General features: G+C 36.0%; 1 protein-coding gene across 13 annotated transcripts in view; it reads right to left on the bottom strand.

The window, feature by feature from the left end:
- SSBP2 (single stranded DNA binding protein 2) overlaps window positions 1–26,382 on the bottom strand; it is a 290,537-nt gene that overhangs the window by 71,778 nt on the left and 192,377 nt on the right. For 5 of the 13 annotated variants that reach the window (XM_070517846.1, XM_070517847.1, XM_070517848.1 and 2 more), the window contains exons 5-6: window positions 12,603–12,653; window positions 11,066–11,155 (exon numbers count right to left, since the gene is read on the bottom strand). The exons of 3 other annotated variants lie outside the window; for them this stretch is intronic. In XM_070517846.1, coding sequence (XP_070373947.1) covers window positions 11,066–11,155; window positions 12,603–12,653 — 141 coding nt within the window. The remainder of the gene's footprint in view (window positions 1–11,065; window positions 11,156–12,602; window positions 12,654–26,382) is intronic. 5 more of the 13 variants (XM_014857023.3, XM_044777908.2, XM_070517850.1 and 2 more) reach the window with 1 other exon arrangement.

The raw sequence follows: 26,382 nt of genomic DNA, 5'->3' as shown, positions 1-26,382 counted from the left end.
AAAGGTATTTGTAATGACAGGAATCATTTATAGAATATAAAAATAACAGAAAACAGGTAGTATTCACGTTTGCAAGCACTCTAAGTAAGCAATTTATTTTATTCTTTCTTGACAAGCATCCTACTGTGCACAAAGGGATCTGATTACTCTATTCCCTGGCATTATATCTTATACTCAAGATTATACCTGAGTGCTGGATGGAATGGATGGCATCCTGCAAGTGCCTATACTCTCTTCCTACAGGTGCCAGCAGAGGTGTTTTCTTTGTCCCTTGGCAGGGAATGCAGTTTATAAGAGCCAACATTTCACTCCCAGCAGCATTTCTTTGACCTCCTCCCCATGTCCCTCCAGTTCCTGCCTCATCTCTCACTTTCCCTTTAGAACAAAACTCTTTGAAAGAGTTGAACATACTTGTCTCCAATTTCTCTCTTCCCCATTTATCCTGAATCCACTTTTACGAGGCTTTCACTCTATCGCTCCATCAAAACTAGCCTTACCAAGGCCACCAATGACCTCCTTCTTAAATCCAATGGTCAACTGTCAGTCCTAAACTAATACGAACTATCAGCAGCATTTGACACTGCTGATCATTCCTCACCTCCTTGAACATTGTCTTCCAGGATACCACATTGCCTGGTTTTCTTCCTATCTCATGGGCTGCTCCTTCTCATTCTTCTTTGCTGGTTCCTCCTCATCTCCCTGACTTCTTCACATTAGCGTGCCTGAGACTACTGTAGAGCTTCTTGTCTCTATCGATACTCCCTATCTCGGTGATGTCATCCAGGCTCATAGCTTCAAATATTGTCCAACTGCTAATGACTCCCAATGTTATATCTTTAGCCCAAGCCTCAACCATAAAACTTGAGCCTCTTGTTCCCAATTCAACATCTCATGAATATCTAATAGCCATCTTAATCTAAACAAGTTAAAAATTAAGCTTATAATATTCCCCCTCATACCTCCTCTTGAACTTCTACTTGCATCAGTAAATGTCAACTCCATTCCTCTAGTTGAATAGGCTGAAAGTCTTGTACTCACCCTTGATTAGTCTTTTTCTCTCATAATACATATGCAAACCATCATCAAAATCTGTTGGCTCTAGCTTCATAATATGTCTAGAATGCAGTCATTTCTCACCACTGCTACTGCCTTAGTCCAGGCCATAATAATCTCTTGTCAGAATTTTGCAATGACATCCAAACTATCTCTCTGTCTCCACCCCTTCCCTCCCATAGACTAATCTCAACATAGCAGGCAGAATGACCCTGTTAAAACCCCCTACTCAGAGGAAAACCCAAATCCATACGATGATCTACAAAGTTCCACTTGATGTGGCTTTCTGTTATTTACTTCCATCCAGCTATTCTCCCCAGCTGACATCCACTTCAGCTACCCAGAACACCATGTGTCCCTGGAAAAGGCCAGTCATGTTTCGAACTCAGGGGCTTTACACTTGCTTGTCCCTCAGCCCAGAATACTCCCTGAGATATCGTGTGCTTGTTCCCTCACTTCCTTCAGGTCTTCACTCAAATGGCATTTTCTCAATGAGCCCTTCTCTGGCCACCCTATCCAAAACTTCCATAACACTGCCTATTTCCTTTTCTGTTTCATTTTTCTCCCTAGTCCTTATCACTATCTAACATCATATATTTTAAAAATAATTATTTATTTTGCTGACTGTCTCCTTTAGTAGACTACAAGTTCTGTGTGGGCAAGGATTTCTATTTATCTTGTTCCTGCAGTAATGCTAGCATGGGGGGTGGCAATAATTCTTTGCTGCTGAATGTCATCAGCAATCTTAGCCAGTGGTTGTCAAATTTTAGTTTGTAAGATTCATCCGTTAAAAACAAAACAAACAGGGGCTGGCCCCGTGGCCGAGTGGTTAAGTTCGCGCGCTCCACTGCAGGCGGCCCAGTGTTTCGTTGGTTCGAATCCTGGGCGCGGACATGGCACTGCTCATCAGACCACGCTGAGGCAGCGTCCCACATGCCACAACTAAAAGGACCCACAACGAAGAATATACAACTATGTACCGGGGCGCTTTGGGGAGAAAAAGGAAAAAATAAAAAAATCTTAAAAAAAAACAAAAAACAAAAAACAAAACAAACAACAGCAACAACAAAACACAAAGGATTTCCAGCCCCACACTCCCCATCCATAAGAATTCTGATATCTCAGGACTCATGACAGTAGGGCACAGAGCACACCTGGAGAGAAACTGCTCTTAGTCCTCACCCTTTGGGTCTCTTAGAGGCCATCTAGTGGTGACTATATTCATATAGAACAGGAGTGGGAAAATTACAGCTCATGGGCTAAATCTGGCCCACCACTTGTTTTTGTAAATAAAGTTTTCCTGGAACAGCCACACTCATTAGTTTACATGGCATCCATGGCTGCTTTTACACTACAACAGAGTTGAGTACAGGAGTTGTCACTTCAAAGCCCAAAATATTTACTATCCAGCTTTTCACAGAAAATGTTTGTTGACCTCTGATACAGAATATAAGGTAAGTTATTCCTGAACACCACCTAGTGATAAGCTATTTTTTAAAGATCTACAGGCATCCTAATGTAAACTTAACATAAATCTATCCCATCCATACAGGGAATTTGTAATATTCCTTATCTTCAATTCTCCAATGAATGATGACCATTTTTATTTCTGTAACCAACAGTAAATAAAAAACTAAAATTGTGTTACAAAAGGCCTTTAAATATTTGCTATTTCTTACACATTTTTTTCCAAGAGGCTGTAACAGAAACTGCAGCATTCTGGGAAGAATTTTCAATGGGAAGATATTTTGCAAAGAAAAATGGTAATTTCAAATTATCTAAAATATAGATCAGCTCTTCTCACAGATGTGATTTTGAAATATGCTACTTTATTGTTTTCATACTAAATATCCTGGCACCTTTAGCAGCATGAAAGTGAAAAGAAAATCAATATTGGTCTAGGATGGTGGGTAACTTCTTTCTAAATCCTCATTGTGACATCAAATAAACAAAAAAAGTAGGGTTTCTAATGGGAAACGATTTTATTCCATTCTAACTGGAAAATCCAAGTCAAGACGTGAAGCCCTGACACTCCCTTCTTTGCTCTCTGTCTGTCTAGACACTGCTGTAGGGTCTTTGGTTGGTAGAGATGCAATTCTTAAAAAAGCTTCCCTAGTTATTCAAGCTGAGCAGTTTTAATTTGTTCTAATAGTTGCGGCCAGAAAAACTATTACCACAACTGCAGGAAAGCATTATCAAAGCTGTCAGGCACCTTTATTTTTTTAGGCTGCTTTTATCTTAATACTAGAGAAAGACTTGTAGTATTTTCGATATTTAGAATCTGCGTTCTTAAAAGATTCAAAATTAAACTTACTTTTTATTTTTTGAACTTTGATAAATAAGCAACCTTCCCCACCTCTACTCTCCAAATCCTGCTGTATTTAATTCTGAGAAATACTATTTTTAATGTCTGAATTTTTAAACTATATATAGATAATGTTAGAGGTTATAGTTCAGTAATTCAATTCCACTTGAGATTTCCAGTAGTCTACTTATTCAAATGAAGAGAAAATATACTAACTAATGTTTTGGTTCATTATCTAAGATTAAAGATGAGATCTACAACTTCTGGAGAGAGGGGAAAGGGAGCTTCTCCTTGTGTAGAATATTTGCTAAGACTTATTTCTGAAACAGCCACGGTCAGGAAGGATAAGAGAAGAGGCAAACCCTGGGAGTGGAGACAATATGAAGAATAACAGCAGAAGGAACTGAGGAGCCATGTAGACGTTTTAACCCTACGTATGACTTACAGGGTAAAACAAGTGCTACTGATGATAAAATGGTTGTATTCTGAATGTCTGAACAGGAAGAGCAGGGCAGATGAGCATACTTAGTTATGAAGGTATCTGCAAAATGTAGGACGTATTTCCAGAAATAAGTTCAATATCTACCTCCAGAAACACCTCACCAGGGCACATCAAAACTCCTACTCTTGTTTTCCTTTTCAGTTTCAAGTGTTAGATTAAATAATTATTTTTCTCATTTTGGATTCATTTTGATTCTTTTTCTTTTAAAAAATCAAGAATATTGTAATACCTTGAAGCTTTGTTTTTGTCTTTATTGCTTTACGAATGTCATTCATATTGAGCTTTTTGTAGTTGAGAACATCATGGAGGATAAGGAAGATTTCTTTCTATTTTTTGTTCTTCTCATTGCGTTATGACGATGTCAAAGCATTAGGTCAGCTTGCTACAGTGCAGTCTTGCTAAAAATAGAACCTTTGGCAAATAGACCCTGAACAAGCAGAGACCTCTGCAAACCACCACTAGAGGGCAAAGCAGCTTTACCGTTGCTAGCATCATGCCTGAAAACAAATGCGACTGAAAACCTGCGGCAACATATTTCCAGCATATTAGAGTTCTGATCAATTCAGATTTTAAAATATGGATGACCACCTTAGTCTGAAACTAAATTACTGGTATACTTTATCTGCAACAGGTATTTATAATCTCATTCACGGCAAAGCCTTAAATTTACAACCCAACATCAATATATTATTAGTTTTCAACAGTTCCAGTTAAGGAAACTAAAGATCCAATGACTAGAATATAGCAAATGTGTCAAGATAAAAGTCAAAACAAAACATAATACAATGTAAAAATGAAGAAAAAGTTATACAGAATGCAAATTAGATATTTACAAGTATATCCCACATTAGTTACACACTCTAATTAGCACCTATAAAAGATTATATTGTGTTTTTATATAAAAGATATGGATATGTTTAGTTAGAGTGATAACAAACAAGATAGTTTTCTTCTCAAAAGTTTTCTTGTGGTAAAGAACAGAAAGGAGAGAAAAAGTATTTCACCCCCTCAAATTTTTTTTGGTTGACATAATAAATGTCTATTTCTTTAATATAGCATAAGTTATGGTAAATTCACAAGAGAGACTTTCTTGTTAGTAGCTCAAATCTATAAAATTATAGAACTTCATATGCTAAGAGAGTTAATAGTCAATTTTTTAAAAAACATGAAAGAATGAGAACTTTTACACATTTTACTAAACTAGTTTGATTATTATACATACGTGAGAAGAAAATCTAATTGGTTCAAGGATTACTGCTGCCTATTCAATCAAATTGCAGGAATCAAACTTTGGCTGTCTTTTGGTAAGAATGCTATGAGAATGAGTAAGTCATAAATAATTCAAATTTCTTAGCACTTGATGAGACTTTTGAATAAGACTCCAGCACAGGGACAGGAGAGTCAGAGTACAGACTCAGTTGTGAATGCCTACTTTGTGCACTCACACCAACCACAACACTCTTTTCTTCTACTAAAACTGCCCAACTGACCATTTCTACTGTCTTTGCTCTGACCCCAGCAGCACGACTTCCTAATTTAAGAAGCTGCTCAAATCATTCACCAGTTCCATGGCAGGTCACTTTGAGAATCTATGGGGTTTTATTTACAAATTACTCCTTTGATAAAAGATTCCAAGTAAATAAATACGTGTCTTACTTTACATGGTTTTATTTTACTAAACTGATATCTCCTTTTGCATGTCCAACTATTCCCACTGATTTTACTTAATTGGTCTCCTACTCAACAACAGAAGCTCTCCCACTTCAACAAAAACATCAAAGTTTAAGTATGAACAATGTTACTATCTGTTACAAATAGAAAGACAATAACCTAAAGACTGCCTCCCCGGATGGACTTATTAAATGCATGGGGTATTAATCGTAATTATTTATTTTAGAGTTTAATTGAATTACTATTATTCAAATGTAGCTGCCATGAATTCACAAATTTAGAGTTTGTGCTCATTCCACTTGGTAGGGTATTTAAGTCGATACTTATGTCACAGTGGGAAGGGGGCTTGTTCTGCACTGTGCACAGGAACAAAAGGAGTATGTTTGTCCATTTAGGAGAGCTGTTTCAATGTAGTTTTCATGGTATGATCACATAGTGAGTAGAGCTCAGAACTACTTAAGCCAGTGCTTTATGTACTAATTACAAATTCTTCTTCTTTGCTTTCACTTATTCATTAAATTCTAATAGGCTCAATCCTTTCCTAGTCTAGTCCCATTCCGTACAAGCTTTGTGTTTCCTCACTAAGAATAGGGATTCAAAACTGTTCCCATACTCCACAGAAAGGTCAAAGGTGATGGGAGGTAACTACCGTCTAGATTTAGTAGCTGCAACCAAACTGAGAGGCTGGAAAAACTGTTCAGCACCCTTCTAAGTCTCTTTCGAACCAGGAATTCTCTGACATCTGAGTCTCTGGCTTTTGGGAAAGCGTGAGTCTCTATCCCAGTCAGCTTCCTGAAACCTGGCAACTTGAAGGAAACATAACCAGCTTTTTACAGTTGCTTCCAATCTCCTTTGCTGTGCGCTGTACTAATAATCAAGATTGTGCCTGATCTTGGGCATCAGAGTTCATGCACTCTGAAATGACATCCTGTCAGAGCTTCTCCAGATTTGGATAATTCTTGGAGGTCAGTATCTCTTTGGAACTGGATTAAAAACTTGTGTTTGCACTTGAATTATGATTGTCTGCTGCTATTTCTACTCACAGAAGGCAGCTATTCTTCATTATGTCCAGAATCATGCTGAAGTATAGTCCAATCACTGTAGGATGCTAATGCTGATAGTTAGGAAATACTTGATTAGTTTAATTCCATCATTACATGGACAAAAAGATAACATTTTATTTACTTTAAAAAAGGTTGATTATTTGAGTTTTCATATTTCAGAAAGGCATTTCTAGGGAGTGTCTTTAAGCCTGTTAAATAGGGAAAAAGAGCATTTGGGATTAGCTGGAATGGTCTCCCCGGATAAAGAGGGATGACTTGCATATCAGACGCAAATATATCCAAAACTTTTTCTACCTCCTATCTTTCCTTAGCCAGTCCTGGTGGCCTAGTGGTTAAGATTCGGCGTGCTCACCACTGCACCTGGGGTTAGTTTCCAATCAGGGAACCATACCACCCGTCTGTTGGTTGTCATCTTGTGGCAGCTGTGTATTGCTGTGATGCTGAAAGCTCTGCCACGGCTATTTCAAATACCAGCAGGGTCACCCATGGTAAGCAGGTTTCAGTGGAGCTTCCAGACTAAGACAGACTAGGAAGAAGGACCTGGCCACCCACTTCTGAAAACACTGGCCATGGAAAGGTAAGAGAAGACCTGCTCTGCAGTACACAGGGTCACTAGGAGTCAGAACTGACCCCACGGCACCTGCAACAAATCTTTCCTAACTCAGATGAAGACATTAAAGTAATCAGAAGCTCAAAGTAGGAACCTCAGAATCATCCTTGATTCCCCCAACTCTTTCCCTTCTCCCCGATTTGGTTAATCAACTAAGGCCTATTAAACTTAACTATGAACTGCTTTTTCCCTTTCTAACCCTTCTGCCACTGTTCTTGAGTAGGTACAGAGTCTCTTCCTGGGGCTACTGATACGCCTGCAAAGAACCCCTGCTCCAGTCTCTGGGTCTGTTGCCTTCGTTCATCTTTTAAGTGTCAGTGCTTTGTGGAGTTCAGTTGTGTACTCTCTCACCCACTCATTCTGAACTTTCTCTCTGGACAATTTACCCCTGTGGATTCAAGCGCCCTTAATATGATGACAATACTGGAAGTTTTATCTCTGGCCTAGATCACTGTCTTAGGTTTTATCTGTCCTATCTCAAACTTACTCCCCATTTTATGGTCTCTATCTCAGAAAATGATACCTCCATCTGCCCAGGTTAGAGCCAGAATCCAGGGTATTATTCGTGAATCCTTTTACTCATAGCCATCACTTTTATTTGTCTCTCAAATCTGTTCCCGTCTCTCCATACTCACTGCCACTACCTGAGCTCAGGCCATTATTCAATCTCACCTGGGTTACCCTAACAGCCTCCTAGTCGCCCCACCTTCAGACTTCTCTCTCTGCAAACCGGGTTACACCTGTAACTGGAGTGATTTTTCTAAAAAGGCAAATATGAACATGCTTCTCTCTTGCTTAAAATCCTTCAATAACTTATTACTGCCCTTAAGATCAAGTTCAAACTCTTAACTAATCTACAAGGCTCCTCTCAAGCCTCATCACCAGCTACTCTAGTTCCGGGTATTTCTGAAATATTTGGTCTCTCTCCTCTCCCCTCTGGGGCTTTGTAAATTTTTTCCCCTCTTCTTGGAATGTTCTCCCCCGTCTCTGCCTCCTTTGCCTGATTTTTCTTACCTCATCTCTACATCCCAATTTGGATTCCATTTACTATTTTGACAATCAATATTTCGCCGACAATGCCCCTCCCCAGATTGGGTTTGGTGGTCTTCTGATTTGCTCTAAGAGTACAGCCTACTCATTTAATATAGCCATATTCTTTCTAGACTCTAATTACCTTTTCTCTCTCTCAGTTACCATAATGTATGTTTTTTTAGGGAAGGGGTTTTGTATACAATTGCATCATAGATGCCTAACAAAGCCTGATCCATTCTATAGCTGGAATTCAGGTCATTGTTCTCCTCAAAGAACTTCAACAGCTCCTACATGTCTACTGAATAAAGACTCAAGTTCTTACCTCGGCATATATGGCCCTTCTCACTATGCGAGGGCGTATTTCCCACTTCATTTCCAGGAAGTCCTGCCTATGCTCCTCTACTTTCTGTGCGTGTTACTGTGGGTAAACACCTCTGCACAGGCCATTCTGATGCCTCCTCACTTTTGCTTACACTGCTCCCACTTTCTGGAATATCATTCCTCAGCTTGTTTTCCTGGAAAACCTTCTCCAAACCACTTTGAGTTTCAACTCAGGCAGACTTAACAGCTCTCCCTTCTAGGTCACCACAGAACTTTACACTTTACTCCGTTACAGCACATACCTCGACGTATGACAGTTATTTATTTTTAATAACGTCCCACTGGCTAGACAATGACCTTGAGGAAGGTACACATTATACAAACTCATTTTTAGATGCTTACCACAGTGCCTGGCATCCAGTAGTACTCAAATATTTATCACCTTGGAATAATTAAAACAAAGTTAACTCTGTTTCAACTACTTCTATCAAGACCCAAGCAGAAGACAAGTAAGGGGAGAAAGGTTCATTCTACAAAATGTGGAAATGAAAATTTATGAGTTTATACATCTTTGTTTAACCCTAGAAAAAAAGAATTTGGCTTCTTTCCAAACCTATTTTTACAAGTGCCACTTGGAGAGCTTCTACTAACTCTAATAAGTAGATAAACTTTGCTGATTTACTCTATAACCCCAATCTATCCTTGGCAAGAGAAATAAGAGCATGAGGAAAAAAATAAAATGCGCTAGAAATATTTTATGAATAACGGTCAACTACGAACTTTAGAAGGTACGTTCAATGGCAGAAGTCCAGAAAAGCCTTGGTTTGAATCCTAGCCCTGAACCTTCTGACTTCGTGCAAACCGCTTATCTGTCAAGCCTCAGTTTCTCCATTTGTACAATGCGAATGATGGTATACGTACTTCACATCTAGGGTTATTGTGAAGATTAAGAGTTTATATACATAAGGTATTTAAAACAAAGTATGGCATATAGTAAGCAGTTATTAAGTATTAGTTTTCATTATTATCTTAAATGGTGATTGTTTAATGAATAATCAAGAGTTATAATACATTCCTAGATTATAAGAAAGGGCCCTCAAGACAGACGGGAGCTGTAAAAGACTTTTGAATATTCTAGACCACTTGGATATTAATATAGAGTAGCTGGACAAATAACCATGTCCTAAAGGACTTTACATTTCAGAGCTGGTACTGGGTTCTAATTAATTTTATTCAACTGCTATACTTTCAAAAATTGCCTATAATTTTACTTCTCCATTTTCACATTTATAAGTACATTGATCTACCCTGTAATAAGGTATGGATTAACTAAAAGATGATTATCAATGACTTTGAAAATACTAAACACTAAAGTGACAAATTAGTTTATAAGTACCTAGCATAATTCATCAACAATACAGCATATTACATTAATTCCTGTAATACCTTCCAATGCTAGTTGTTGTTTTTGTTTTCGTGAGGAAGACTGGCCTTAAGCTAATATCAATTGCCAATCTTCCTCTCTTTGCTTGAGGAATATTGCCCTTGAGCTAACATTTGTGCCAATCTTCCTCTATTTTGTATGTGGGATGCCACCACAGCATGGCTTGACGAGTGGTGTGTAGGTCTGTGCCCAGGGTCCATGCCCGGGGTTCTGTACCCGCGAACCCTGGGGTGAAGTGGAGCATGCAAAGGTAACCACTACACCACCAGGCCAACCCCACAACTCTAGTTTTTAACTCCTAAATTCTTCATAATTTTCTCAAAGGGTGTTATAAAATTAACCATATAGTAAAAAATAATAAACTTCAGAATCTATGTTGGTTTGGGTTAGAAAACCATTAGATTTAAGATGTGGGTGCCATAAAATCAAAAAGTGATGTATCTTAATTCTAAAATTATTATCATCATTGCTAAAGTACATGGTTGTATTGAAATTTTAAAATACTAACATATGTATTTTAAAGTCTGATTTTAAAATGTTATGTAATGATGTCAATAAAAATTCCCACTTAAAAGCCACAAAGATGATTCTCAAAATATTTTGATAGAGCCTATAATCTTGATAAATGAATGGGTTATGATTTAGCCATGTTTTGAAAGTACAGCCAAATCCTGATTATCTTCAGTCTGCGGAGATACGGATAGTTTGGATGGTTAAAATCCATATAGCATTCCAGAACCTCATCTTTAGCCTCTTCTCCCCTCAAATCTTTACCACAGTTAACTTAATGGGCTAATTTGCATTTCAACTCCCTTTTTTTCTTAGGTGAAATGCAATGAAATGGCAAAATAAATAAATGAATCAAGATTTGACAACAAATAAAACATAGGAAGGAAGGGCTAATCTATACACTAGATAACCAGTTTCTGCATAATCAAGAGTTGGCTGCATAGTGTTAAGCTTACGTTAAGAATTAAAATAGCCTCGTGCTCCTTCACATCTTTAAATAAAATCAAACAGGAGTTCCTATGCCTCCACATTCCTAGTCCGAGTCTCTGAGTACCTGAAAGAACCCTGGTGGTACAGGACCTACTGGCATGCCATCTCCTGGGGGAATGTTTCCTAGCACTGGGCTGGGAGCTGCTGCCGCACTCTGCAAGAATAAAGGAGAAACAAACCTACATCATTACAGAGAAGGCACAAAACCAACGACTAACCGTAACAGACTGTAGGACGGGAGCTGCTCCTTCCCGGGAACAAACAGTGGTAATTTCCCCCACTCCAGAGGGAAACTAAGATACAACAGTTAGTTTAGTATATGACAAAGTTATTTGGTTTAAACAGGTCTCTTTAAACTTTTTAAAGTCACAGAACTTTAATAAGATGGTATATTTAAATGGTATTTAAAAGGCAAGTGATAATATGACAAAATGATAAAAGTTTGAGTGAATGTTTTATCTTAAGGCACGGGCATCTGAAATGGAAGCATCAATAGCAAAAAGGTAAAAATGTACGTAATAAGTTTGAAAATGGTGGTTGTAGAAGTTGGAAAAAAGAACTCTCTTTCTTTAGATTATGCTTTTCTATGAGTCATAAACAAAGGTAATTAATTTTCTGTCTGTAGGTGGCAACACTCATATTATTCACTTTCTGATATTCTATAATTGGTAGACAAAATATAATTGATAGTGAAAACAGGGTGGTCAGGATGAAAAAGCAATCAGGAGACTGAGTAAGAGAAAGGAATTAGAGTTGGAGAGATTGGTCTCATATAAACAGATTATGAAAAATGCAAAGTCTACTTCCTTAGAAAATTATTTCACAGAATCCTAGAGTTTCATGAAATAGAAGTATGAAAAACTTTGGGTTACACTCTGTAAGCAAATCAAGGTTTTAGATTTAATTTTTACATAGAGTAGTAATAGATAAAACTGTTCTACAACCATGCATTTCACCCCTCAAGCTGGTTAGACATATTACAAACAGTAAGAACAGTCGAGAGGAACCAGAAATGTGCTGCAGACAGATCAGTAGGAATCCAACAGTTCTGCTATGAAAAGAAGGCAAAATAAGTCCTGGATCTGGAGTATCTGTTGCACTATCCTCCCCTACATCAGTGTATTCATTCATGCATTAACATTCCTTCAGAAGATGTAATATCTCAGTATATTTGTAGCATACATTTCCCAGTATATAAAGGGTAAAAATACTAAAACATGTTTATCCTATAGTACTGGCAGTCATTAATAATAAGGGCTTCCTGAAGAAATCTAGATTTAAATGTGTTTGTCTAAAATGTTGTTTACCCATGAATCCCAAAATTTTAAATTGCTGATAAAGCATATGAGTATAAAAGGAGAAATAATATTCCTTAGATATTAAGATGAAATATTAATCTATTATTCTATTTTGAGCAAAAACATGCAATTTCATTTAGTGTACATTAATTGAATACCCACCATTTGCCAGATTTTCTTCCATTTTACTTTATATATCAACAGTCATGTTTTTAAAAAATGAAAGGCAAATTGCTTTTTTTCATTTTAACTAAACATGCATAACATTTTAATATACAATGTTAGAGTAAGAGAGAAACTTACCACCACACATTTATCCTTTTTTAGTTTAAATATATATGATTCCAGCCAGATCTAGGAAGAAAGATTTGATTTACATCCTGTGACAGTCAATTACTGTCATGAGGAAGTTGCTTTTAGTACTAAAAGCTAGACATAGGACATCACTATTCTAATTAATTGCAGAATAGAAACTTGTTTTGTAATAAAATTGATGCGTAAAAAAGTTTGTAAGCCACACTCACCTATACTTTTACAGAAATGTATACTATTACATTAAGCAAGTTTACAAAAACGAAATAGAATTCAGTAAATTACTGCAACTTCATAGTGTAGTTCAAAGATGCGATTTCTCCCTCAATTCTAGTTGCTTGAAAAGAAGCATTTGCCTACCCAAAACAAAAAGAAATGTTTGTTTGCATCTAAACTAAAATTCAACAAGTAAAGATGCTGGGTCATTATTGGCTCCTTTATTTTTTTCTTTTTTGGGGGGACTACTACATTCTTTTTTTAAAATTAAAAAATTTTTTTCTAAGGAAGATTAGCCCTGAGCTAACATCTGTGCCAGTCGTCCTCTATTTTGTATGTGGGTCACTGCCACAGCATGACTGACGAATGGTATAGGTCTGTGCCTGGGATCCAAACCAGGGTTGCTGAAGCAGAGTGTGCTGAACTTAACCACCATGCCACGAAGCTGTCCCTACTACTTTCTTTAAGGGTATATGATATGCTAGTTTTTTTCCTTGAAAGTTCTTCATTATATATATTTCCTATTTTTTTCAGCTATTATTTAAAAGTGAAACAAAATAAATAATTCAAATAAAGATGTAAGCAAGTTAAATCTTTAAAATGCCTTCAAATTTTTATTTTATGGCTTCAAAATTATTTCATAAATTCAATCAAAATATATATTGCCACGGACTCTCTTAGGTTCTGCAATATAGCAGTTAACACACTAGGAAAAGAAAAAAATCTTGGCCTTTTTGAAGTTAACATTCTAGTGAGGGGAAGAAAGACAATGATAAGTGCTATGGATTAAAAAAAAGAGCAGGGAATAGAGAGTTCCCAGCAAAGGGAGAAGGGATTATAATTTTAAACAGGATAGTCAGGAATGAATGAATGAATCAAACAAACAGGTTATGGTGACTGACTGATTTAAATATGCCTCCTACTCTGTTGTTGAGACTGCCTTCCTACATTTCAAGATGTAAATTCAAGACCAAATTCTTACAGTTTGCACCTATTCCCTCACAGTAGCACAAGAATTTTGTGGAAGTTTTTCTTTCTTAGTAATCATACTTTGGGCATAACAAAAGAGGCGTCTTGAAAATAAAGAGTTTTATAGCTAGATGCTGACAGTTTAGAGCATGACAATTTAGTTTTCTGGTGTGATAGTAATTTCTAGCCTAAGCCTAAGGACACGAAGTGAAGTGAACAGAATCCTAGTACTTATCCAGTCTGTTTTCCCAGTACAAAGCGCTAGTCCAGGGCATTTCAGCCCAAACTTCACTTTATGGGCCACATTTTTCAGTTAAATTATCCATCCATTCTTCTGGGATTTATTGACAAGGGATAGTCTCCCTTTATCATACTGTGTGGACTGGGCTCAAGCTTAGAGTGCCATTTGGTACATCATGATGATTATTAACAAATACTACAGAGGTACACGAAATGGTACTCTAAGTGTTGTATTGTGAAAGAGTATATTTCTCAAACTGCCTAACTTGCTTATTCGTATCCAGTAGCAATATGAATAATACATGCTTTGAACTTATAAACTAAATAAGAATCAAGTTTTGGGGTTAGGACTTTATGTAGGAGGAAGAAGTGCCAAATTTCTTGAGTTTCATTGCTGGAATTTCTGAGACTTGTCTCAAGTCTACTTCCAGCTCATGAGACAAATTTATCTCATGACTTGAGGATCCACAGAAAGTTGGCGTTGGCTCTAACTCATAAAGTGTGTATTACTCTGGGGGGTTGTAACTAAGTCACAAAAGGAGAACAAAAAGTTTAATTATATTAAGAACTACTACAAAACATTAGTTTCACTGGATTTGTATGAATTCCCACAAGAGTACCATGGAAAATCATTTATTATGTAATATATCCACTGTTATTTAGGGTTGACTTTTCATCTCTCTAGTAAAAGACAAAAACATAAATAATATGGCTTTAAAATATTTCTTCTAACTAAACTGAACACATAAGACCACGGCAAATGCAAAAATATAAATTATCATTAAAAGAGCTTTGTTTCTATAGTGGATTAATTTGTATGCTTTTAATATAAACTTTCATACATATTTTCTAACTGTTCTTAAATCATTTACTTTGTCATGAGACAAATTTCAAGGTTTTTTTTAGAGCGACTTTACTTTTTATTTCTTTTAAATTTTCCCAAACCACTAAGATAATTTTACCTTCTTTTTATAAATCCAATACATTAAATTTGGTGTTTTCAAATGAACTAAATTATGGAACAATTATTGCTTTCCAAGGAATATTCAAATGTGCTTTAGAGAGTCACCATGAGATCTTTCTTCATGTTGCTACCTATTTATCTTTGTTTAAGTCTCTGTGGTCATTTTCTTCTCCTGGACTATCTGTGCTTATATCATTCTGCCCTCTAAGAAGGTGTAAACCAATCTGTACCCCCTCCTTTTTTTTTCTGAGGAAGATTAGCCCTGATCTAACATTTGCCGCCAATCCTCCTCTTTTTGCTGAGGAAGACTGGCCCTGAGCTAACATCCATGCCCATCTTCCTCTACTCTATATGTGGGCTGCCTGCCACGGCATGGCTTGACAAGCGGTGCGTAGATCTGCACCTGGGATCTGAGCTGGCGAAGCAGAACATGAGAACGTACGGCAGCGCCACCAGTATGGACCCTCCCTCCCCCACCTTTGTTATTTATTTTTCCTTTGTATATATATCCAGCACCCTTTCCCCTTTTCCCTTAAATGGTATTATACATTAAATTTAGAAAATATCTTTATTCTCTAATTCTCTATTTATAGATTTAAAGAACACAGAAGTATTCTGTCATTTTACATTTTCTCTTCTTAAATAAAAATCTGAAATGAAAGCTACAAGGATTCTTATTTTAAAGTTATTATCACTAGTGCCCTCTGGTATTAAAAAAAAAGTTGTACATACATCTGTATGAAGGTTTCAAAACAACAAGCACACGATAAAAATTGGCTTAAAAATACAATTAGGATGCAACTGATTACTAAATATAATTAGTTAGCATTTATTAAGACTACACATTAAATAACTAACATTCTCTAAGAATGTTAGGGAACTAGTTGCCTAATTATACACTGGATAATCAAGATACAAAGTTTATATTTGCTGGAATAGGAAAAATATTTTAGTATATGTAAAATTCCAGTTATTTAAATTTAAATCTAAAAACAATTTTCAAAAACTCAAGAATTAAAAAACATACTTTTGTCTTTTCATTTTTGACTGGTATTATTTGATTTTTCTTTAGAGAAGCATGATATAATCATATATTGATAGTTTTCTTCAACTTAAGCCATCATTATATTTCTGAGATAAGCTATGCTTGATCATCACGGGTAATCCTTTTAATAGGCTAATGAATTATATTTGGATACTTTATTTAGGATCTTTACCTCTATATTCTTAATGAGACAGGTTTAGAATGTTCTTTGCTTTATTATATTTTCCAAACTTGAGCATCAGGATTATTTTACCTTCTCAAAATGAACTGGACGGCAAACTGTCTCTTGTAATGCTCTGAAGAAGTTTATATAGTATGGCGTTTGTCTGCTTTTTGAAAGTTAAAAAATATGCAGCAGTAAAGCTGCCTGAATACAAAAGCAATGTTGGAAATAATTATGGTCATTATTCTTTTATATTTTCTACTTCTATTTGCTTCAATTCTGTTCATTTACATTTCTCCCTTGAACACTTCATTTCATTGAGATTCTTAGTTTTATCCATATACACACTACTTTCACATATTTTAGAAAGGTCCTATGTACCAGCTGTGAGAGACTGCTAGCAGACCACAAACATCTGTTTCTCCCTCCTTCCATGTAACAGAACTGTAGCCAGGCATGAGGCAGCCCAGCTACCTTACATTTCTCAGTCTCTCTTGTCCTCACCAAGAATTAAGTTCTTGTTCTTGGAATGTGAGCAGAAGAGGTTTGCACCACTTCCAAGCCTTGGTCTTAAGAGTTTGGGATGTCTCCTACTTACTTTTAATTAGAGATCTAATTTCTGTCATGTTGACAAAAACAATGCCTGGTAAAATGGCAGAGCCCCCACCATCCTCTGAGGAGCAGAGGCTGCCCACCTGCCCTGGACGCCTCACTGAACTGTTGGTTCTAAAACAGACGATGACTTGTTTTGTTTCTCCTGAGGTGAATTAGTGTTCTCATCATTATCTTTGCCAGGAATTGTTCTATTAGTTTACTTTCTTTCCTGTTTTATTAACATATTATTTCATCTTATTAAATCTCTATTCTCCTCCTTTTTCCTTTTTTAAGTTTTATTATTTTCCATCTTAAATTAGCAACTAAGTTTTTTCTCTTTTTTAAAATACAAATCATGTAAAACTATACATTTGGCTCTGAATTTACCTTGCATTGCATTTACAAGGTTTGACGTTGATGTTCATGATTCTTTCCCTAAATCATCTAATAAATATAATTTTGATTTCCCAAACTTCTATTGGATATAATTAGAAGCCAAAACTACACTGATTAGATGATTTAGAAAAAAATGAGGACACCAATATCAAACCTTGTAGATGTAACCAAAGGTATACTTTAATGTACAAATGGTAGGAGGTTTTATTTTAATTTTAATTTCTATCTTTCCCACTGTGTTCAGGTAAGATGTACTGTATAATTTCTATATTTTAGGAATTTGTTGAACACGTTTTTGGTGATCTAACCAATAATCAATTTTCATAATTTCCCATGGATACTTAACTAAATATCCATGTTCTTGGTCTATGTTTTTGCCCATTTACCTAATATCTTCATACTGTCTCTAATTTTTGTCCCTTTGCTCTTCCAAATATATAGAACACCCTACAACTGTTGTTTGTCCATTTCTCCCTTTCCATGTTTAATAATCACTACTTTGAATCTATTTTGTCCAAAATTAATATTGCAAGCTCAGCTTTCCTTTTGTGTTCATATACTAAATCATCTCCCAAACATTTATTTTTAAACTTTGTGCTAAATTCTATTTAACTGTTTTACTTGTTAGCAGAAAAGTCTTCTAATACACATCCAAGTCAGATGTCCTTTAAAATTAGAAAAAAGAAACGACTGTTCTTTATGCTAAGTTTTAAAGGTATTGAAGTTAAGACAAACAGTACTGTTTGCCTTTCCCTACGAAAACAGAGAGGTTAGCCTACTGCTCCTCTTCCACATCTGGCCCCTCCCCTCCCTAGTCTTTACTATAAACACCTGGAATTTTAGGCATAAACACATTATTTTCATCATCTCTTCTTTCAGGAATAAAGTTTGACCCCTACATTCAGTTTTGTAACTATACTTTCAGCATCAAAAATAAAGAACTTCAATTTTATCTAGTTTTATTCTATCAGTTTTTTAAAATAACATAATTTCAACTCATGAATTTCAATTTTTATACATTTCTCACTTGGCTAGAGGCTATATGAATACCATTTCCTCCATCCTTATATATGCAAATATCTTTGTTGACTCTCATCAAAACTACAGATACCACTGTTGTCTGATATTTAGTGTTGCAGAGAAGTCTGACACCATGCTGATTTTTGTTCCTTGGGGTGTAATCTGCTTTTCTCTTCTAAAGATTTGAAGGATGTTGTCTTGATATTTATAATTCCCAAATGTTTCAATTCCATATCTAGGTATTGATCTCCAAATTACTTGCCTAGAGAGATGTGAACCTTTCAATATCATACCTGGGTTAGTTTTTTCTAATGCTAGAAAGTTGGGGGGAAATCTTTTCAGTTAATAGGTATAAACAAAAGATCTGGCAAACCTCAAAGGGTCATTCTTTGCAAGTGTTATTGGCAACTAAGCAAACAGTTACAATACTAGTGATAACTGGGGAAATATGCTTAGGGATCTTCCCAGGACAGGATTTTCATATGTTTGTGGTGGCACAGGAAACCAGTACACATGTAGAAACCACTTTACATGTATATATTATGTACTATAAAAAAATTAATAAATTTTGACTAAGTAATCCTTCTTTTCAGATACTATCCAAATACAAATTCTGAACTATGAGAAAAACAGTATGCACAAAATACGTTAACTCTCATATATTAATAGTAAGAAATATTCAAAGTAACCCAAAATTTCAGCAATAGTGTAATGCTTAAATAAATTATAGTACATCTAAGTGATAGAACATTATTCAATTATTAAAAATAATGGTTACAAATGGAATTATGTGGGAAATATAGGGATTTTTTTTTTACGATATAATGCTATTTGAAACATGCCAAATATAGAATTGAGTGTAACATGATTATAATTATGCAAATAGTGAAAAATAATCTATAAAAGACTGTAGATGGATACATAAAAGAACTGTTAGAATGATATAACCGACTGATTTTTTTAATGAAATGTTAAACTTTCTGCAGTTATATTTATAGCATAAATAAAAATTATTATAAGTTAAACATATATACAGCCGGCTTTGTCAATAGCTATACAATATGACCAAAGGGTAACTTTACTTAAGACAAATCTAATCCCTAAAATTTAAGGTTAAATAAAATGCAGATATTTCTAACCTAAAAAAGAATACTTATTTTAATAAAATATGAAATATTTTAATTTTCAGACTATGAAAGACCAATTTTTCTGTTTCGGAAAGTTAAGTCCCAGAAATAATCTAAAAATCACTTACATTATTCCTGGGCATTTGTTTGCACTGACTATACAAGTTCCATTTTTAGCACCACATACTCTACCCTAGTCCACCTCACTCAGCCATCTGCTTAGATCTGGAGAACCAGCATCATTGACAGTTGTACTACTTTTTAGGCCTGTTTTTAAATTACAAAAATAATTTATCTTACTTTTACAAAACTGTAATTATCCAGAGAATAGTATTCAATCTCTTACGCTTCCAAAAGAGGGACAGACCCAGAAATAGCATCAAAAACAAAATCAAATAAGCAACAACAAAACATCAGTGAAGAAGTAGCCTTGGAGCACCTGGAAACATATAAAGTGATGAAGAGTTGGTGATCTAAACATTACAACTGATGTTTGCCATGCAGAAGGAAAGAGCGCTTTGATTGTCTAGTAATTTCTATAAAAGTCTAACTTTTTGATATGAAAGCCAAGAAGCATGGGAAATATGATAGGCAACAGAAGGGAAGAAGCTACTGGCGCTAAAAAATGTTTTTTTTTAATTCTATTTTTATTATTATTAAGATTGGCACCTGAGCTAACAACTGTTGTCAATCTTTTTTTCTTTTTCCTGCTTTATCTCCCCTAATTACCCCCAGCACATAGTTGTATATCTTAGTTGCAGGTCCTTCTAGTTGTGGCATGTGAGACGCTGCCTCAGCATGGCCTAATGAGCGGTGCCATGTCTGCGCCCAGGATCCAAACCAGCGAAACCCTGGGTCGCTGCAGCAGAGCATGAGAACTTAACCACTCGGCCATGGGGCCAGCCCCTAAAAAATGTTTTAAGTGCAAGAGAAATGCAAAAGGACTCTGATAAACACAGTGACGATTCCATTCCTGAAGAAAACTTTAGGAGGCAGCCTTTGATAGAGTTCTTAATTTTCAGAACGCCATGTTTCAGGGTTCAGAAATCGAGTCCCTTGAATTTTGTCTTCAGCTTTAATCAGAAAAGGCAGATTCTAAGAAAAAGGCCTGACATAGCGAGTTGTTTTGAGACAATTAAGTTCTAGGTGATATTCTCCCATCTTTACATGCATCCCAAATATCAGGTGCCTACCATGTGCTGGGGCTGTTCTAAGATGCACAGATTCATTTTGATCACATGAAACTTTGAACTTGGTGTGATTACTCCTCAAAATAATGATCACGAGTTATTAAGAAAACTTATATAAATAGCATATAAAATTTTCTGTTTAAAAATGAAATGAAAGTGGACTATTTATGACACCATTTTTAGCATTCACATATTACTTGTAAGTTCAGCCGTCAAGAAACATTTATTGTGTTCATACGAATTTCAGAGATTGGGTAAATTGTTATTAGAACAATCAGCCTGCATTCTGGCTACACAGTCAAACTACAGGCCTAACAGCGAGCTTTTCCACTAAGTATCCCTCCTCCCCACCCACAAACTGTTTAGCCAAAAACTTAATAAAATAACCTTAAACAGTATTTCAAAATACCATAGATTAAAGAGAAACACAGGGAAAAGATGTTAGAAATATTAATGTTGTACTCTCTTTCAAAAGCTTTTAACCATTACAGATTCTAGTCATTGCCCTACTTTTTCCTTTTTGACCTCAAAGATGGAAGTCCGTGTCTCTTTTTTTTTATACTATTAATTCAGTACCAAAATCCCTGGGCTTCTACTTGTTTGAGAGTCTAAGTATTTTAACTATTCTTACTGGCACCTGGTAAGAAAAACTGGATAATCAGAGTCATCCCTTGAAATAAAAAAATTCCCCTCTGTAGTAGGAAGAACGCCCCCCCAAAGATATCCATGCCCTGTGATTAGGGCCTGGGAATGTGGCAGCCGCTAGAAGCTGAGAGCAGCCCCTGGCTGACTCCTACAACCCACAGGAACTGAATTCTACCAACAAGCTACATAAGCTGGAGAGTGGATTCTTCCCAGATCCTCCTGATAAGAGCCCAGCAGGCCCACACCTTGATTTCAGCCACGTGAGATGTGGAAGAGAGAAATCAGCCCAGTCACCCCAGACTTCTTACCTCCACAATAGTGAGATGATAAATGTAGGTTGTTTTCAGCTGCTAAATTTGTGGCAATTTGTTACGTAAGCAATAGAAAACTAGTACACCCCTCCTCTAAAATGTCTATTTCAGTTTGAAGAACATTTTTCACGGGGCTTCTAGAAACTAGGGAACTCTATGGATTCTTAGAGGTTATTGTACTTGATCTACTGCACAGTATGCATTTGCTAATACGTCTGATCAAAAATAAACAAAAATATCTCCCAGGTTTAACAAAACTCAGTTTTGTGGTTTTCCTGGCCCCACAGTTCTTTCAGTGGCTTTGAATCATGCCCCATGTGAATCAGTTTTTTCCCCTCCACAGTTAAGAGCAGGGAAGTACAGCGAGGAGAAGAATGGCACATACGGCATCTTGTCTTCAGTTATCATTGCCTGCCAGGCCTCTTGTTCTGCATTCCTTGTATCCACAAAGGAATGGCTCTAACTATTAACTGAAGGTTTCCACCAATCCCATGTAGGCTCTAGCCAAGCTAGCTCCTAGAGTAGGGAAAATACAAAGACAACAAAACCACAGGTTAGGGTTCACCATCATGTCAGCTTTGCTATTGGTCCCTGTTGTGACTCTGCACACTGATTAGGTAACTAGGATCCAGCCTCAATCCTTGTGTCAAAGGAAGGGTCCATTTCATACTTCCCTTTGCTGGGCTTCCAGTCTCAGTCCCCATCTAACTAGCATCTCAATGTGTCAGACACTAGAGTTAAACATTCTACTGAGTTCTTTCCTCACATTAATTTGGAGGAGGTATGTTCTGCCACTGGACTTCCATTTCCACAGCAGAGTCCTCACTGTTTGCAGTTGGACTCCCTTGATGCCAACAGTTCACCTGCCTAGCTCTCCACCCATTATTTCTTGCTATGGTGCACAGCATTTCCCACTGGCAGAGTATTTCTATTACTCATTCTATACCATCCTGATGATGACTTGCACACACCTCTGCCTGTTGCCTGCTCCCAGTCTTCAAGATCTCCAAAGCAGACCTACTAACCTGCCTTGACTTCCCCTCAATGGTCTGCTGTAGGACCTCTCTCCATCGCTTACTCTGTCATCCTAGAATGGCCTTGGCTTAGAATCCAAGGCACACTTGTCCTGACTATCCCAGCACAGAACCTGTATTTAAGAAGTTCTTTTTTTAAATCTTGGTCACAGAACAGATGGTCCTGGAGTATAGCTCTGTATCAATAGCATGAATCATTATAATTTTTGTTTTTGTGTGTCTGATTTTTCCAGGAAGAAGATAATCATTATACACTCATTTTTTAAAAAGTCATATCCCTTATGAGTCAGTTAAAAAGTTTATGTATAAAGGCATATCTTTTCTGAAATAAATTTTTTCTTTTGAAATTTACAGCTTTTGTAGAAAAATTTGAAGTTAATAATTCTGAGTTTCTTATTTTAACAGCATTAGCAGCATGTACTTGAAACAATATGCATGTATGAAAACAAATTTCTAAAAGCTCTTAAATTTTATCTAGAATAGTTAAATATGCTTAAGCAGAAATTTTAACAGGTTAAAATTTTTTTTTTAATTAATCCACTACCTCACAATATTTTAGAATGATCTCCAGGCTAAGATTAATTTTTAAAGCTTCAAAATTTATTTTATTTAAAACATCTCATATCCTCAAAGAGTTGTTATCGTTAAAAAGAGAACTTGAAAGTAGCTTGAGCAGAAATACTATTGTTTCACTAGAAAAGATATTAGTTACTGTTTTCTTAAAAGTAGTATAACAGATGGATTATAAAGGGCAAAAATTAAAATGATAATAAGATAAGTGACAACACTTGTTTACATTGGCTCCAAACTGGAAACAGGGACTAAACCACTGGACCAGCTTCCTAAAATCTTTTTTTATTAATATAGAGCATAACATTACTTAATTCTGCCACCAGTTTTGAAACTCTTTAATTGCTCCCACAAGGCAAAACAAAATATTACTATATTCTACGTTAGCACATATAAACTACAGATCAAGGGAAACCTGCAAAGGGTGCTTTTCCATCTGAGTAATGATTTGGTGGAGAGAGAACCTAAAAAAATGTCTTAATGAAGATCCTAAAGATAGGCTCTATAAAAATACAGTTAATTAGGGGCCAGCCCTGTGGTGTAGTGGTTAAGTTCAGTGTGCTCTGCTTTGGAGGCTAGGGTTCACAGCCCGAATCCCAGGTGTGGACTTATGCTACTCCTCAGCCATTCTGGCGGTGACCCAGGTACAAAGTAGAGGAAGACTGGCACTGCTGTTAGCTCAGGGCTAATCTTCTTCAGCAAGCAAAAGCAAAAACAAAAACATACAGTTAATTAGACTAAACAAAAGAAATTCAGCAAATAACCAGTAAATTCTGTTAGAACAGAGAAGCAAAGGTAAAGAAAATCATGCTAGAGATTTACTTTAAAATTAATAAAAATAAGTCTCAAGGGATAGTAGTTGAGGCACATTCAGCCAAACTTCATCTTTCATGCTTTTCTAACTTCAACTACACGCTCTATGGTAATCACTGACGTTTACTGATACGAAATCTGTAAGATATTTAGTCATCAGAGAAAGATGGTTAGCTATAGTTTTAACATAAAAAGCTGGCGTGAGCTTTTTTAAACAAATATTCCAAATCTATACTACAAAGGGGTACTGGGCTCTGGAGTATGTCATCGCTCCTCAAAACGCCTGGAATTCCTCTTCTGGAACTATCTGCCTTCAGACACTGTACCACACGCTTTTGGATATTCTCAAGGCAAGAAATCTTTATACTTACACAGTTAATTTACTTTTTGGAAGCAGGCAAAATTCATTTGATATAGTGTTTTGTAAATAATGGATAATAAGGAAGCATAAAAAGATTTTGAATTTAAAAAGATTTAATATGACAGCTTTTTCATATAAAATAGCAGTGAATTCAACCGCAAAAATCTGAAGTTTTTAAAGTGACAACATGATTGAGATGTTTTAGGTTTTTTTATATTTTTAAATCAATCTTTTGACTTTATAATTTTCATTCTCTAGTGCATTTTCTTAATCTAACAAATATTTGTGCCTACTATATATCTGTTACTACACCAAATAGACCTTATTCTTGTTCTCAAGAGTTCATAATCTTAGAGGGGAAAACAGACAATTATACACATATTTATTTACCAACGTGATAAATGCTAGAAAAAGAAAGGGCAAGACGTACTTTGAAGGATTACAGAAGTTATTTACAGATGTTACAGATTGCAAATGTTACAAATTACAGATTACAGATGTTATTTCCTAGAAGTAACATTTAAACTGACAGCTAAAGAAAGAGTTGGTTATAAAAGGGCATAAAAGAATTAAAAAGTGAAAACCCTGGGGTGGGCAGGAGAGTGACAGTATAAGAAATATTGAGAAAGGTCAGTATGGCTGAACGATTCCAATGTGTGTTATAAGAAATGACTGTAACTTTATCATAGGATCAATATGAAGTCATAGAAGGGTTTTGAGAAAGAAGCACATGCTCATCAGACCTATTGTTTTAAACAGATAACTCGGATAGCTCTCTTGAGTAAACGAAATAGAGGGGGCAAGAAAAGATTCCTTCTGAAGTAGCACAGTGATAGGTTGAGCCGCTTGGGCAGGAGTGGAGAAGAATACGGATGGATTCAAAATATGTTCAAAGTTAAAAACTGCCAGGATTGATGAAGGCCATCCGAAAGGGGTAAGAAAGAAGGGCATGTCATGGGTGACTCCACATTTCTGGCATAAGCATTACTATGATGCAATGAAACAGGTAATACTGCATGTGCATCAGTGTGGAGGGAGGGGTGCAGGGGGGCCGGAGAAGCTTAAGCTCAACTTAGAATGTGTAAAACACTCAGCGAGAACAGTTACTTACTAACTCTGTCCTAGTGAGTGTTTCCAGAAAGGAAATTCCACACTCCTAACATGTTTAACAATCTTATTGACCTTGAATTTTAAACTCATTTCTTTTAAATTAAGTTCTTCGTTTCTATTTTTTCTATATTAAAGAGAAAACAATTGACCATTACCTTAGGTATATAATTATAGAAATATATATCCTTACGAGCAAATGATGAATAGGAACTCATGGTTTCTGTAACTCTTGCATAAGTTCTATTGTAGTACCAACCATAGTATGTGAGATTTTCTCTGTTCAGTCCAAAAATACTCAGGCTCAAAGGGCCTCAAAGGGCCTGTGTTCCTCCTTTGTGCCTGCAGCACTTAGTGGTGCCTGGCATGTGGTCAGTAAATCATTGGCTGAACTGAATCCATGTTATTATGATGACATGTTTTGTTTCTGGATAAAATAAATGTTATGTCACTAATGGAGCTAATAAGTATCTTAAATCTACAGCAGCCTGTGCTATTTTATGTCAAGTAAGCACATCAAGTTCCTGGAAGACAAACTGACAGAAGTCAATGTAGCTGATACTTGCTTCGCTATTTTCTAAACAGGCTTGGATAGTTTTAAAGGACACTAAAATGGAATAAATAATACAATCTTCACACTATCATTCACTGTAGGTGATGAACATGAATCAATGGTGCTATTACATAGGAAATGTCAACTTATTTTTAGTATCATTTCATCTGAATAGTAATTTGACTACTGTAAGAGGACCACATAATTCATTTTAAACATCAAGTTCTAATATATGGTTGCCAATCACATATAGCCATTAAGTTAACTTCACTTTAAACACCATTTTGAAAATGGAACCATAAAATAATCATTTCTTTCATTGTGAAATCACTTTTGGTGATTATTCAACTAGATAAGACTAGATGCTTTGTCTAGCAAAATAGAATTTAAGGCAAAAAGCATTGTAGACACAAAGAGGGTCTTTACTTAATAATAAAAGGAACAATTTACAAT

The sequence above is a fragment of the Equus asinus genome, chromosome 9, assembly GCF_041296235.1.
Source record: "Equus asinus isolate D_3611 breed Donkey chromosome 9, EquAss-T2T_v2, whole genome shotgun sequence".
NCBI classification, from domain to species: domain Eukaryota; kingdom Metazoa; phylum Chordata; class Mammalia; order Perissodactyla; family Equidae; genus Equus; species Equus asinus.
This window is presented reverse-complemented; position numbering and strand designations above follow the sequence as displayed.